This window comes from Bombyx mori, chromosome 21 (assembly GCF_030269925.1).
Source record: "Bombyx mori chromosome 21, ASM3026992v2".
Lineage (NCBI taxonomy): Eukaryota > Metazoa > Arthropoda > Insecta > Lepidoptera > Bombycidae > Bombyx > Bombyx mori.
This window is the reverse complement of record NC_085127.1, coordinates 4,864,475-4,880,984: the sequence shown is the minus strand read 5'-3', so window position 1 is coordinate 4,880,984 and position 16,510 is coordinate 4,864,475. Positions and strand designations below refer to the sequence as shown.

General features: G+C 36.2%; 1 protein-coding gene and 1 long non-coding RNA gene across 8 annotated transcripts in view; one reads left to right on the top strand and one right to left on the bottom strand.

The window, feature by feature from the left end:
• Window positions 1-243: 243 nt before the first annotated feature.
• LOC101737263 (uncharacterized) overlaps window positions 244-16,510 on the bottom strand; it is a 61,979-nt gene continuing 45,712 nt past the window's right edge. For 6 of the 7 annotated variants that reach the window (XM_012693313.4, XM_038018625.2, XM_062674644.1 and 3 more), the window contains 16 exons: window positions 16,105-16,298; window positions 15,168-15,306; window positions 14,426-14,591; window positions 13,775-13,931; window positions 13,090-13,190; window positions 12,240-12,590; window positions 11,503-11,794; window positions 10,609-10,838; window positions 10,040-10,139; window positions 9,081-9,235; window positions 7,812-8,075; window positions 6,857-7,026; window positions 6,445-6,547; window positions 5,820-5,984; window positions 4,697-4,837; window positions 244-4,337 (listed from right to left, as the gene is read on the bottom strand). In XM_012693313.4, coding sequence (XP_012548767.3) covers window positions 4,164-4,337; window positions 4,697-4,837; window positions 5,820-5,984; window positions 6,445-6,547; window positions 6,857-7,026; window positions 7,812-8,075; window positions 9,081-9,235; window positions 10,040-10,139; window positions 10,609-10,838; window positions 11,503-11,794; window positions 12,240-12,590; window positions 13,090-13,190; window positions 13,775-13,931; window positions 14,426-14,591; window positions 15,168-15,306; window positions 16,105-16,298 — 2,902 coding nt within the window. In that variant the 3' untranslated portion in view covers window positions 244-4,163. The remainder of the gene's footprint in view (window positions 4,338-4,696; window positions 4,838-5,819; window positions 5,985-6,444; window positions 6,548-6,856; window positions 7,027-7,811; window positions 8,076-9,080; window positions 9,236-10,039; window positions 10,140-10,608; window positions 10,839-11,502; window positions 11,795-12,239; window positions 12,591-13,089; window positions 13,191-13,774; window positions 13,932-14,425; window positions 14,592-15,167; window positions 15,307-16,104; window positions 16,299-16,510) is intronic. The other variant, XM_038018626.2, reaches the window with a different exon arrangement.
• On the top strand, window positions 6,866-9,437 carry LOC134200849 (uncharacterized). Its single transcript, XR_009975927.1, has 2 exons — window positions 6,866-6,999; window positions 9,097-9,437. It is a non-coding gene; the product is annotated as an uncharacterized LOC134200849 (long non-coding RNA).

The window sequence follows — 16,510 nt, the reverse complement described above, 5'->3', positions numbered from 1 at the left end:
CATTCATTTTTATTACACGATGGAATTATATTCGATATTCCTTCACCGTGGAAGTCAATCGTGAACATTTGTTGAGTACCTACGTATTTCATTAGAAAAATTGGTACCCGCCTGAGATTCGAACACCGGCGCATCGCTCAACACGAATGCACCGGACGTCTTATCCGTTAGGCCACGACGACTTCAACCCTGAATAAGATTAAAACTTCAGTAGATGAATTTCGATAGACAAAAGACATTAAATGCTTTTTCTTTATTTATTATTACATAAAACATGAGTTTACAACAGATGGCATCTTAATTTAAAAAAAAACATAGATATAAATAGTAAAGCTGCTCATATTATATCAAATAAGTATCTCATCTTTGTACAAACCAAACAGATCCTTACAGAGATAAAAACCATGAGACTCTCCGTAAACGTTTACATTATCTATTAAAACTACAACAAACAATTCATTGTTGATGCAAAATTTCGGTCTCTATTACAACATTGTTAAAATACATAATTGCTTGAAGTTTAGAAATCATCACTGCGTACTCATGGTTTGCATCGCTGCAGAAATAACGAAAAAATTTTTGCGATCCTGAATGTTCAAAGTAACACATCAACGTTTTGATCCCAAAATGGTTAATCGATGCTCAGAAAAGAAAAAAGAAAAATCGTATTGTACTTATTACGTATTTGTGTGCTCGTGCAAAAGCATATCTGAGTCGCGTTGCCAACTAAACCGTAAATATTAAAATATAAAATATGTATGTACTTAAAGAAAACTAATCTGTACTATTTTTTTCTTAAGTACAACGATTTAGAAAAAGGGTTTAACTAACATAACGCCACCACATAAATTCATTGTATTTTTTTAACATGATTAATGTATATTGTATTTAGTAAATGTATTCGTTATCTACAAGGCAATGTGTTTCTATTTGTATGAATGTAAACATGTAATGACATATAGATCCGATATTAATACTGAACTCTCATTACATTTAGTAAAACTATTTTATAGCGACTACATTATTAGGTGCTCTGTACTAAACATGTTTTTTTTCCCTTTATTTTTAAAGTCTTTTAAAATTAATGATACATCCGAGGGCAAATCGAAAAATACTTAGCACTAGTTTTGGGACCAACACAGCAGTATTATGACAAAACAAACACAAGAGCACAGAAATAAAGTACTAAAATTAATTATGTATGTACTGAAAAGTTTATTAAAAATGTTTTCAAGTAATGACAGTAAAACTAACAGTAATATACAAATAAATTAGAAACAAAAAAAAAACAACTTTGTTCTAGATCATCACAATAATAAAGGCTAGCTAAAAATATCTGTGAAGGCAAAAAAAAAACGCACACAATTCAAAAAAAAAAGCTGCAAAATGATTCTGTTCACTAAAGAACGCGTTATAAGGCAATATAAAAAAAAGGTAAATAAATTAAACAACCAATCACCTTACTCACTAAAAATGTATATACAAAAGTAAATTTAAAATTTAATAGAGAGATTATACTGCACGAACAAAAAGCATCGAAAAAAAGCTTTCCGCGATCTACCACACAGCAGGCGCTATAAAATGACCAGACGAATTAATTAAAAAAAAAAAAAACGCGTGTAAACTAATTCATCTGTATTAATACAACCGAAGTATAATTACGAAACTTAATCAGAGTACAAAAAAAAACATTAAATTAGCAACCTCCAAACAACGTTTCCCATCTCTAACCTCTATTAAAAGTTTTCAACATTCAACATCAGTTCGCACCAGTGGTCGTTAACTAATTTCATTATACTAACATTATTTTACTACAACAATCGTAATTATGTAAAAATATAACTATTTATTTTATTCAGCTTAAATGTTACAGTACATTCGATCTGTGTAATTGTGCTGCAACTATACAGCTTTAAAACTAAAACGACATATATTAGATTTCTTACATTTAAAAAAAAAAACGAATCGAGATTATGTCTGCTCAAAACAAGCATTAAAATTCAATAACAATAATTGAATACGAGAATTTAAGTTTCCATTCCCAAAACTACAAAAATACGTCTTCAATATAAATACAGTTAATCTGCGTAACATTAACAGTTCCTCCTAATGATCACGTACCGTACCTACGTAATTTGTCATAAGAAGTTTGTTGTGCACATTTTTACTAACATGCACCGGCAGAGTAGCAAAGGAGTTTAAACGCAAACAATGCTCATTCCATAAACAATGTTAAATAGATTTGTAAAAGGCAATCAAAGATAATCCTACGAGAACAGGCCACATGTTACGCACACACGAAAAAAAAAACATTTCAAATAGAGAACCTCTTAATTATTATTTACTTGAAGTCGGTTCATTAAACAGAATATTGTGGTACTTTAAGTCTAAACAATCTTAAACCTTACGATATCAATATTACGCAATGTTAACGCGATTGACATTCAAACACTTTCGCTTACACAGAGGAGAGATTCTTTCACAGTACCTTTGTCAGAAGCTCAGAATTTGCGCACTCTCTCACATTATTTATTTCATTTAAATTTATATTTTTAAGGCATATTACATGACACGTGGAATCTTTATACACACTTCTAACGCGATAGACGGAATGTATTCACTTTAAGATGTATAAAATACTTTAATTATTTACATTCTTCTTCAAAACTACCTGAAAAATACCTTTATTCCCTATACAAATATAAATTTAAAATTTTATATGAATAAAGTGATTTAAGTACTGAAAATATTATAGAATAATATTATAATAAGGCTTTTATAGTTTTAAAGTGCTTTGAAAAAAAGTTCGAAACCCTAGTGAATTAAACAAAAAAAATATTCTAAATTCTACGCGGATTATTAGAGAAGGCAATATAATGCATGTATAAGACACCAGAGAAATTTCGTGATAAATTTACGTAATTATAATTACTATTTTTACATATCTGACCTACGCAATGTTTTACATTTTTGTTACTACTATTTACATGCTTATATTTAACAAATACTTTTCGTTCTAAATACAGTACATGACCTCATCGTCCAAGATATAATCCTTAGTTAAGTTGTGAGTTTACTATAATTTATTGCTTGGCGTAAATTCATTTTTGTCACGATAAATATCCAATAGAAAAGAGCGCGCGATAACACGAAGAAAATCGTAAGTTTTTTTTACAATGGACAACTATGATTTGCAGTTCATAGATTAGTTATACACATACACAGTTCGAACACATTTTAATATATGTCCTCTTTGCTGATACTATAGGGATGTATTTTTAATTGAATCACAAATTAGAAGTAATATTGAAAACATAATCGAAGCAAAGATATGCAAGTATATAACTATATTCAGTATATTATTAGCATAGTGGATACAATTAATTTTTTTGCCATAAAAGCACATAAAGTAATCGAATTCCAATCACGCAGCTATTACAATTCTATCACTTTTCACAAAAATGTGAAGTTATTTCTTCTGTTTATCGATAAAGTAAACAAACATTAGCGTTATTCGAAACCAATCTGTGGGATTTTGGAGTTTTTTACCACTGCAGCACGGCACCGTAATTTTTTTTAAGGAATTTTATGACCTGGTAACTAATACCTTTAGTTCATGTCTTATTTTAATTTATATCCTTAATTTTATGAAAAATGATAATTCCATATTATCATGATGATAATTCCTTATTATCATGATGATAATTCCTTATTATCATTTTTCATGTGAAATGAATTTAAGATGATTAATTTGCGACATTAATCAACTGGGATGAAATATAATCTCAGTAAAATGTTGGTCATTTACTGAGAATTTTTCAGTGGACTTTTTGGAGGAATCCCGAAAAGTTACGTCCAGTGGCTTTGTTTCATTTTCCCACATTTGTGCACTTTCACAGATATTAAACAGTTAATAAACCACCGTTATTACACATTTAAACCTGATTAAAAACTAAATAGACAAAATAAAACAAATCACACAACTTAAATCCTCGCGTTCCCACCAAAAAGTCCCACAATCGCGACCAGTGTTGCCATTGTAAAAAAACTAAAACCCAGTGTGGTTTCGAACAAGCGTAATGCAGACGCCGTCTGCTGTCCACGTGCGGCTGGTGTCGTGATGTGGATGGCTAGCGACAGAGCGGACACCGACGACAGGGTAGTCAGGAGGCGTGGCGCGTGGCGCGGCGCGGCGCCAGCAGGTAGGACGCGTCGAGCGCGGGGCGGGGGGCGCCGCGACGCAGTAGCCGCCGCGCGATGCCGTTGACGCGCTCCTTCTGCGCCGCCACGCGACCCGCGCCCGCCGCCGCCCTGGCGCCGCCGCTCGGGGCCGCCTGCTACAACACAAACGTTTCAGTTGTTGTTAAATATTCATGCAACAACATTTATGGACTTCTTTTCATTTTTTTTTAATTTTATCAGATAATGTGTCACTAGGATAACTCTATCTTAGAAACAACTAAAATGAACTCTAACGAACAATTTAATTAATGAAAGTGTTTACATTTTAATTAACAGATGTATGCTTTTATAAATTAAATATAATTATATTATTTCTTAGGCTTTAAATTAACGTTCTTATAAATACGACAGCAGCACTCGGCAAACCAATTATGTTACAATAAAAGTGCATAAAATCTCAATTAGTATCATGAACATAATTCAGAATGACAAAATAAAACAAAAATGTACACACCTTAGTGTTTTCAGTATAGGTAATAGCTGGTAATTTCTTCTTAACTTCCTTACTAGGAATATTTTTATTTGATTTTTCTGTAGACACAATCGCAGACTTTGAGCCCCTTCCTTTGAGATACTCCGGTGATACTTCGTGGGGCTAAACACATTAATTTTTATAATTACTATAAATGAAACAACAATAAAAAGAGTATACGTATTTTGCTGAGCTGAGAATTAGATATGGAATTTTTATGGGTTTTGAGAGTCATAGAATTCGATAGTCGATTTTTAATTTACCGACATGTAATAAATGGAGGCAGTTTTTAGTTTGAGACGTACGTTTTTTCTTGTACCATATAGCTTATCATATATTTCTCAATGAAATATTAAACACATGGAATGTAGTTTACTAGTTAAATTCATGATGATTTCGTAAATTACTTAATCTATATATGACAAATTCTACTTAATTACTAGGTAAACATTGACTATCACGACGAAAATTTAATGTTTAAATTATCTTTCAGATTTCTCGCAAGACGATAGCCTGGCGTTAATGACATCATCCTAGTTTCACTAGTTTTTAACTTTTTATAACTTTGTCTTGATAATTTGTTTTTTTTTTTTTAAGAGATTTTATGACCTGGTAACTGAGACCTTTAAGTCATGTCTTATTTTAATCTATATTCTTAATTTTATGAAAAATGATATTATGGAGTGAAATGAAATGAAAATGATTAATTTGAGACATTAATCAACTAGGATGAAATTAAATGAGATGATACGAGATGAAATCTAATCTCAGTAAAATGGTGGTCATTTACTAAGATTTTTCAGTGGACTTTTTGGAGGATCCCGAGAAGTTACGTCCAGCGGCTTTGTTTCATTTTCCCACATTTGTGCACTTTCACAGATATTAAACGGTTAATAAACCACCATTATTACACATTTAAACCCGAAGAAACACTAAATAGACAAAATAAAACAAATCACACAACTTCACTCCTCGCGTTCCCGCCAAAAAGTCTTGATAATTTGAAAATATTCTTAGTACAGATTACCACCTACTTTTCTGCACAGACTATCAATTTATTTTGGGTAGGTAAACCGCAGTTGTGTACGGCGACATTAGTACTCACAGCGTAAGTCCTAGAGATCTTGAGGCGCTGCGGGAAGTGCGCGAAGGCGTAGGGTCTCGTGCAGAGCGGGTACTTGGGCCGCGACTTGGCGAACAGCCGCGCCGACCGGTCCACGCGCAGCTCGCAGATGTACACGTGCGACTCCGACGCGCCCACCGGACGACCCTGAAAACGTTATGTTATTACTGGTGGTAGGATCTCTTGTGAGTCCGCGCGGGTAGACCACCCCGCCTATTTCTGCCGTGTAGCAGTAATGCGTTTCGGTTTGAAGGGTAGGGCAGCCGTTGTAACTATAGTTGAGACCTTAGAACTTATATCTCAAGGTGGGTGGCGCATTTACGTTGTAGATGTCTATGGGCTCCAGTAACCACTTAACACCAGGTGGGCTGTGAGTTCGTCCACCCATCTAAGCAATAAAAAAAAAGTCGCTTTGGAGTACACGGAACAGTCACATTGCAAACCTTCTTGTTTAGCGATCACTCAGACCCACACTGTAAATCCTTAGAAGTGGGACACCACGAGACGTCGTCGAATGCCTGTTTAATATATTACTTTTGTGGACAGACACGCGGCCTACCCCAGAGCGATATGAAGTAGTTTTTTTGAATAAATTCTTTGTCCTCACCTTACAAAAAGTGTTGAGATCCATAACCCAGCACTGCGACATGACGAGCTCTATCGGCACCGCCTCGTACAAAGGAACGCGCATTACTTCGTTGTGGAAGAACCTGATGAAATTTATATTCCAATTATAATTTCGTTTATAATCACAAGGTCAAGTAATTGATCTTGGTATTAATTAAGAATACTTTTTTTTACCATTTTTTTGACGTAATCAACTCTGATACTAAAATTCGCAAACACAATGACATTGTACTTTATTCCACTCAGAATCTTAGCGAGGACATCACTGTGTGGTGGCGATGATGTTCTTAGCACCCATAAGCGAACAGAAGACATACTGTTCTAATTTTTACAAAATTTAATTGTACATATTATTTATTTACTTATAGCTCTAGTAAATGCACGATACTAACTTCCTGGTAGGTTCGTGGAAGGTCTCGTGCGGGCGCAGGTAGTGGTGTCCGTAGACGTACCGCTCCCGCGTGTGCTTGTGCTTCCACAGCCTCTCCACTCTGAAGATGTCCAGCTCCGAGACCGGCACGGCTCCTATCGTCTGGTACGTGTGTTTGCGAACTTCGGACTCCTACAATCATTAAAAAGCTTCAGATTAATCACCTGTCTCATGCCTCAAGGTAAGAATTAATGTAAAAAAAATGTTAGATATAAGAAAAGTAGCTTGAATTGGTAATGGACATACCAATACTATGTTTAAAGCAAAGTAACTGTTGCCATGTCAGAGCCTTTAAACTTTCCATGAAATCTTAATTTCAAAAACATTCAATAAATACAAAAAATATAATCTATTAGATAATAATTTAAATTTGTCATCATTACTCCTACAGCGATTTAGCCGCTCACTAAATGAGATTTTATATAAAAGATTTATCATATACATATACAACAGCAACGTATACGAATAGCAACATGGTATAACCGTTTCTATAGGACTCGTAGTTTACAGACCTGAGTCTTATCATATTAAAAAATAGGAGTATCTAGGAAAAGAGCAATGTTTTACTATTCCTTCTGAATAACACATTTAATGTGCATGTAATGTGCAACCGCAGGGCACTTTTTAGTTATAAAGCAATACTAATATATCATTTTGGAAGGTGGTAGTACCTCTTGTGAGTCCGCACGGGCAGATACCACCGTCCTGCCTGTTTCTGCCGTGAAGCAATAATGCGTTTCGGTTTGAAGGGTGGGGCAGCCGTTATAGCTATACTGAGACCTTAGAACTTATATCTTAAGGTGGCTGGCACATTTACGTTGTAGATGTCTATGGCCTGCGGAAACCACTTAACACCAGGTAGGCTGTGAGCTCGTCCACCCATCTAAGCAATAAAAAAAAGTTATAAGAAGACACACCTTATCCTGAGCTGATTCATCAAGTTTCTCCTTTCCTTTAACAGGGTGTTTGAGTTTTTTTCTGTCAACTCTCTTAGTTTTAGGAGACTCATTCTTATCTAGCCCGTTCTTCTGGCTGACGTCAGGATGTTTATCATCGATCGGAATATCTCGCAGTACGTAGACAGTGTCACCTTGCCTGACCTGGAGGTCGCCCCTCATCAGAGTCAAGTAGAATTGATGTCCATCTTCTGTGTATTCGTCGAGAGGTATTTCACGATCAACCTGGTGATTTGAGAATTAGATAAAGTATTATTATTGTATCTCAGACTACGAGGAGGGTCCAAAGATGAACGGCAATTTTTGTACCACTATTATTTTTTATTGTTTCCTTATAAGAGTTGTCTGATTTATAAAGAGTAACAATCCAAAAGTTTTCGTGTATTTATTATATTTTTAAAACTCTGCAAAAACAAAAAAAAAACGTATTTGAAAAAAAGATACCAACTAAACGTTGATCATTGATAACAAAACGCATTATAAGTTTTTGAAAATTGGCGTGTGTAAGGAAAAACTGCTTTACTAAACGGAATACAATCGATACTGTACGGACAGACAAAAATTACCTCTACAGCAGTATAGATTTAACGACAATGACTTTTTTGATAAAAAATAATTGGAAAGCTTGGCTGTGTGGGCTGTGTATCCTTTGCCGGTCCAAACGGATGAATCGACAAAAAATTTATTTTGGCAGAACATGGAAACACTCGTAAAGCACCGTGAAATCTTATTCATTATATTTTAGTACTTTCTCTGCATAACCTTACATAAAATGCTAACACAATCATTTAATATAACACCACAAAACACTAAAATATTTAATATAATTTAAGAGCGCCACATGAGATTTCTGCGTTCCCGTTAAAAACTCACTACGTATGAAAGCACAATACCTATGTTTGCAAAGTTCTAAAAATCTGATCATTAAAATTATATTCGACAATGATATCTGTCAAATAAATAAAACTATATGAAAAGACATGAAACTTTATGGTGGTACAATTGTCCCATACGTTCCTGCCTTTGTTATTTAGACTTAAAATTGAACTCAAGTTCACGAGCCGTTAACTTTAAATAAATGCTGCATTCAATTTTGACGTTCTAAAATTACAGACATAACTAAAATATTAGTCTACTTTAGCTTTATATTTATAATACTATTTTTTAATGTGTTTTTTTTTAAATCGAGATAATAATCCATATCGACGAGGCCACACGCCATGACGTTACCTTGTTCGGTTTGCAGAGATGGCAGTAGTGTTGCTGCGCGGTGTCGGTGACCCGCATGCAGCGCGCGTGCTGCCACACGCCGCAGCGCGCCGCGCCGCACTGCACCATGAGCCCCTCCTCCACGTGCAGACCGCAGATGCACATTATCACCTCCTCTGTCATTAACAATATTGGTTAACACATTATATCCATACAAATTTATTACAGCAAGTGTTTACGACTATTTCCTGACATTAAAATTCTAAATCTATATCTATATATATAAAAATGGTGGCTAATTTTGGTCTTTAATTATTTGTGGAAGTCCAGAGAAGGTAGATAAATATGAAAATGCTCGGAATTAAATAAAAATAACAATTTTGTTTTTCCTTTGATGTGTCCCCCGTCGGATGGATTCCTTTTGTTTGTTTTAAGTTTATTTTATACAAAAGTTGAGGTCTCTTATTTATCGATAATGCCTCACATTACGAAGTCTGCCGGGTCAACTAGTCATAATATATATTAGAGGTTAGGTGGTTTAAAAGATGAATGTACAGCAGAAAATAGGAAATAATAGCTGTAGGTCGCCCAACAAAAATAAATGGAAAAATATCTCCTGATTTGCTTAACATATTGGAAGCAATAAAGCTAATTACGAAATATCGATAACCGAAATAAATAAATAGGGTACCTTTAAAATAAATAAATCTTTTAACAATAAAAACTGTTTTTATCTGTCTCTCTGTATGTTTGTTACAATTAATCTCCCAGTCCACGATATTGGGAACGTGATCAGATTCAAATAGAAAAATGTTATAAATTTCAGACACAGTCAGAAGAAATCCTGAGCGTGTTGAACTTTCAAAGTTACTTCATGCACAATTAAACTACAGAGATTAACATCCATCACTATAATATTATCAACATGGCTAAAGCGCTTCTTCATCTAGCTTATTTACAATTAAATAAATTAACTGTACCTGTCTTCGTTTTCTGTAAGAATCCAGGCGGCAGAGGTTCGTCAGGACCGAGAATTTTAGACAAATGCTCCGAGATATCCGTTTTGGCAGTATTGTATACCTGAAGGCAGATTAATTGATTCGTAGTTAAAATTCAATGGATTTTAAAGTATTCCAAAAATATTTTAGAAATACCAACTATTTTATTTCAATCGAAAAATTGTATTTGCAATCCACTTAAAATATAGTTACGATCGTAAATAATGTCGTAAATAATAAACATTCACTATTTATTAAAAGTTTATGTCAAATTGGGTTTTTCATTGAAATTGTTGCAAAAAATGTCTGGTTCATTCAACACATTATGTACTTCCAGTATTAATGTATGCTATTTATAAACTTGTGTGTATTATTAAATGATAAGAATTTAAATTGAAGTCTTAATCGGATTCATTATTTTATTTTGTCAGTAGTCATCTAGTAGGAGTTAAGTTCGCCTTTGCACGTGCCATTAAAATATTTATAATATCTATTTACGACACTTTTTTATACAACATGTTTGTATTTTTTATTAAATCGTTTTTACTTACTTTTTTCAGTTGCAGAGCAATATTGCCCAGGTTAGAATTTCGTCCGTGTTCCCGCATCACCGCCGATAAAGCTGCGTTCACATCGGCCTCAAATTGAACCACCGTTTCGTATCGTCCGCTCTCGATGTTCTGCTCTACGGTGGCCAGATCGGGACCGTTGTGAGAATCCTGAGCTTTGCGATCCGACTTCGATTTAAGTAGAGGTGCGCACAGCAGCTTGTCCTTCTCGTCTGTGAAAGCAGATCATTCAAATTTCTTGGCATTATTATTTTTAGTGATTACCGCAACTATTAAACGTCACAACGTCAACATCAAATGATGACAAGCTCTAAATTTTTTTTTATTGCTTAGATGTGTGGACGAGCTCACAGCCCACCTGGTGTTAAGTGGTTACTGGAGCCCATAGACATCTACAACGTAAATGCGCCACCCACCTTGAGATATAAGATCTAAGGTCTCAAGTATAGTTACAACGGCTGCCCCACCCTTCAAACCGAAACGCATTACTGCTTTACGGCAAAAATACGCAGGGTGGTGGTACCTACCCGCGCGGACTCACAAGAGGTCCTACCACTATTAAAAATAAGAAAAACAAGTAAAAGTAAAAATACCAGGTTATCAACATCTGGGCCATTTCTGCCAAAACACAGTCATCAACTTGAACAATGGGACGGACAGATTACATTACATTACATTCGAACTAAAAACTATTTTTTATCAAAATAAACTGTAGCCTATGTATGCAGACAGTGAAATCGTTTTTATAATGACTCTTTAATTATTCCCTCAAACAATCAGAGGTTTTATATTTTTTCTCACACTAATAGTTTTTTTTTATTAAAAAATGTTTTTTTTATTATTCAAAAAAGTTCTGACTTATTAACTTGAACTCACCTTTAGCACTAACTATGGCTCTGTAAAGGGCTTTAAAGACACTCGTTAGTCGCTCGCGGCGCGACAGTGCCGGGTCATCTTCTATCCGGATGAGTCGCTTCACAGTATCGTCTTTGGAAGCTCGCAGCATTTGTAACCGAGATATGAAGACCTCCGGGTTCATAGTGTCTGGGAGGAGCAGCGGATCCACCATGACTACGTCCTGCGTGTTCGAAGGTGTCGCCGGGGGTGGGGGCGGGGAGGGGGGCGACGCCGGCAATGAGAGAGACATACGATCGCGCATGCGTTTTACCTGCGAACAGAATTATTATTAATCAATCAAACGGCAATCATCAATATTCTAAGAAGATTTTTGTCGGATAATTTAACTTTTTTTTTATTAACAAAAAATGTTTACCAAAAATCAAATCACTACATCATTTGCAAGTTTTTCGAGGCACATCATACGACAGATTTCGATTTTTTAAACTAACATTAAAACATGTTTTAGTTGTTAATGTTTTATTTTATTGCACATTCTGAAGAGTTTCACAATAACTGCCCATAAACTTTATTCAATTGTGTTTTGTCTGATTACGTTCACTGGTTTGCCTTACAATAAATTTGACAGTGTGCATGGGCTTTTCAATGATATGATTTAGAGGCAAACGCTTAATATTTGTCTGTTGTTATGTGAACTTTAAAGGGTACAATATATCAGGCACTAGGCCTAGAGTAGATCATTAAAGTTTACTTACAGTTTCCAAGTTTCTAAATAGGAAACAGTGTCGCTCCTTGACCAGATTCCTCTCTTTCGCCGTGAGAGGTTTCATTTGTGGTTCCTGCCACAGTTTGTTCAAGTGCTGTTGGTACTTCAGTATGGTCATGTTCTTGATGTCGCATGTACTAACAGCCTGCTGTTCAGACTTCTTGTTGCATTTGACCGCTTTCCTCGGTCGACCTACCCGTGGTTGGTTTCCGTTGGAGCCTAGCGATTGGTTGGACGCGTTTGACGGCGTCCGTGATTGGGTCTTCAGTGGCTGTTTGGTGATGCGCTGCGATTTTCCACCAATCACACCGCGACAATCTTCCGAATCACATTTACAAGGCTGAAAAGGTTTTTTTTTTAAACTTGTATTCTGACTGCCAATTAATGTGAATTACGTTTAATATATGAAATGACAAACAATATCTAATCTACAAATCAATAACAAACTATCGAACAATGCCAGAAATCAAAGAACCTTCAACTGGCAGCAATTGTACAAATTTTTAAATTATCTATATCACAGGAAAGCCTTATATTTCATCCCATATCATCTCATTTCATTTTATTTCATCCCAGTTGAAATGTCTCAAATTAATCATCTTCATTTCATTTTACACCATTATCATTTTTCATAAAAATAAGAATATAAATTAAAATAAGACAGGACCTAAAGGTCTTAGTTATCAGGTCATAAAATCCCTTAAAAAAATTAGTTATAGGGCCTCTAATGCGTGAATTTTTTAATACAACTCAACACAATAAAATACTCGTAGTGTAACAACGAACAAAAAATTGTTCGACGGTATTTTCTTGAATGTTATTATGATGGGTATTCATACCTGACCGACTGCCGGATTGAACAGCGAGAAGTTGTAATCATAAGTCAATTCCTCGCCCGACTCGATGTCCCGCAGAGCAAACAGGGCCATACGAAACGTGCCTGCAATCAAATCGTTCGTTATAACAACACATTTACGAACGTCTCCAGAGTTTTTAACACTAAAAATATCATAATGGGTCAAATGAACCATTTTGATTTTTTGCATTGAAAATGCACGTGCCATCTTAATGCTTTTGCACATTTGACTTCATGCATTTTTCTTACCAATTAATCTACAGTTATTATACTTTTTTTGTTTGGTTTTGTTTATTTTGCGTAATACTTGCCGTATACCACGGCCGTCTGGTGTAGTGGTAAGTGACATGGTCACTACACAAGGGGGTTGCGGGTTCGAATCCCGCCAAGGGAAGATATTTGTATGATAAATATAAATGTCTTTTCCAGGGTTATGGATGTATATTAAATATATGTATGTGTATAATAAAAATCTTACATTTATTTCCGTTATCTGGTACCTGTAACACAAGTTCTTTACGAACTTATCACGGGACCAATTAACGTGGCGTGATTGTTAGTAAATATTTATTTATTTATTATTTATTTATTTATCTTCCTGCTATAGTAGAAATAGGTACCAGTGAGTGTTTGTATGATTAGTGTTAAAGTAGGAAATCCGCAATCACCATTAGAAGTCCACTTCTGCATTTCACAGTTGGGTCGGCAGGAGTGGTTGACGAACCTGCCGTCGCCGCCCATGCGGTGGCCGTCGATGACGAGCCCGCCGTCCAGGTGCAGGCAGTAGTGGTGCGTGTCGCGCGCGTACCGCGTCGCCATGCGCTCCTGGGCATTTCCACACAGTCACCATTCAGCTCTACCAATAGTACATTGTGCACCAAGGGAGAAAAGTAGGACATTTCCTCCCGCGTGTAAAATTGCCACCCGAGCCGAAAGCTATATACTATATAGGCTATATACTCATAAAAAAACAATTTCAATGTTTTTTAATTTTTAAATAAACTACTAATTGAATAAGAACTGTCTGATGAACTCATCTTTGTTTAATACTTCACTATTAAATTTTATTGCCTTTTGTTTATTACACTTTTACACTAAGCACAATATTGCAAATTACCCGAGCACAACAATGGCGGAGAATTTTAGGTGCGTGAGAGCAGACGTAGACACTAACGCGCATGCGCACTTGTAAGTACCCACAGAGGAAAAGTTACACTTTCTTTCCTGTACAACGGGACGAAAACCGAACTTTTGGCGTAGGTAGGAGAAAAAAATATTTGTTGCTTTGCAAACGGTACCGCTTATATTTCCAAACTCACCTTAAACTCTTTATCGGAGACGACCTCGCCGACGTATTCTAGTATGAAGTCGCCCGACGTGATCTTATGCTTGGTGCGCACGCCCCAACCTTTGTTCTCGGTCATGAATTTCTCCAAGCCGGACGCCCACTCGTGACGTTGTATCCTTTGATTCTTACATTTATCTCTGCAGATTTCAAACATAATGGTATAAACATATTGATGACTATAAAAAAAAACAGGAATCATTCTCATTACTGATGAGAGAACAACCCTTATACTGCTAAGAATGAATCATGAATGAATGCCTACTGGTGGTAGGACCTCTTGTGAGTCCGCACAGGTAGGTACCACAACCCTGGCTATTTCTGCCGTGAAGCAGTAATGCGTTTCGGTTTGAAGGGTAGGACAGCTGTTGTAACTATACCGAGACCTTAGAACTCATGTCTCATAGTGGGTGGCGCGTTTACGTTGTAGATGTCTATGGGCTCCAGTAACCACTTAACACCAGGTGGGCTGTGAGCTCGTCCACCCATTTAAGCAATAAAAAATTTATCAGAAATTCTAAATGAAAACATTACATTTCTTATGCTATTATTATTATTTTTTATTGCCTTTGTAGGCAGACGAGCATACGGCCCACCTGATGGTGAGTGGTTACCGTCGCCCATGGACTTCAGCAATGCCAAGGGCAGAGCCAAGCCGCTGCCTACAAAATTAAGGCGAGTATCAAAACGAAATAATATAGAAAGAATCAACTCACACACAAGGGCACAGCTGAGGAGAACATTCGGAATAAACAAGTCTGTTGATACAGTCCTCGTTGCAGCCGGACTGCGGGGCGCAGTTGCACGCCACGCTCTCGCACTCCTCGGCCGACGGCTTCACGTCGTAGTACACGTCTGGCCGAGGATATTGCAATTTGTTTCATTAAATGTATTTACACAGTTTATAAGGATCACAGAGATAGGAAAATTATTCAATTTTTATATAAAAAGTATGTAAGTATGTATGTAGTGAGCTTTGGCAGGAATAATGGCAGGAAGATTGGCCGATATGAAACATTAATATTACTTTGTACAGATGTAAATAGATGCGTAAAAGGATAGTATACGACATTTGTGGCATAATGAACAATAAAACATTGATATTAACACGTTCGCGTGAGCAACCTCATTTCTGAATATTGCTACTGTGGCACACCTTTTTCCCATACAAAGTTTAGGAACGTCTAAAAACAACCCGCTGTAGTACGTACATCTTACGTCATGGCGCTAAGTAGATGCGCCATAGGAATTTGCCCATATTTCTGCCGTGAAGCAGTAATTTTCGATCTGAAGGGTAGGGCAGCCGTTGTAACTATACTGAGACCTTAGAACTTATATCTCAAGGTGGGTGGCACATTTACGTTGTAGGTGTCTATGGGCTCCAGTAACCACTTAACACCAGGTATCAAAGCAATAAAAAAAAAAAAAAATAGACGCCCAAAAAAGTTCCGACAAAATAAATATGATCATGTAGAGGCGGTCATAACATGACGTTACGCCATTTCATAATTTTAAAAACATGACGTTGTAAGACGTTGCTCACGCGAATGTCTTAAGAAGCAGACGTTTGCGTATGGCAACCCGTCACCACGCCACGCATTAGATTTTACGTGCGGTTATATATTTGTTTCACATCAAAAGTAATGTCCTCACTTGTCCGAATCTTTTTGTAGTTCCATGAGGGCACCGGCTGGTTGTAATGTTGCTGCCACCAGATGTCGTAGGGCAGCATGAAGTGTTGCTGCCTGCGCCGCACCCAGCGCTCGCAGTACGGCGGCGGAGCCAGCAACCCTGGCGGGTAATCTGTGTGCGTCACCGAATTCTTGGCTTTGCCTTCGGGTTTTGAACTGAAAAGTGATAATTTAATTAATTATGTACCCAGAATTTTTTGGAGCACAAATATCTTTACATCGACGCTTGAAAGGCAAACGTGACTAAGCGACAATGCGTGAACTTTACAGTAGACTAATTTAAAGTTGAAAAACCTGAAAAAAATTCTATTTTATCGAATCTAGCTGTAGGATTGAAATGATTTTAATAGACCCAGAAATATATTTTT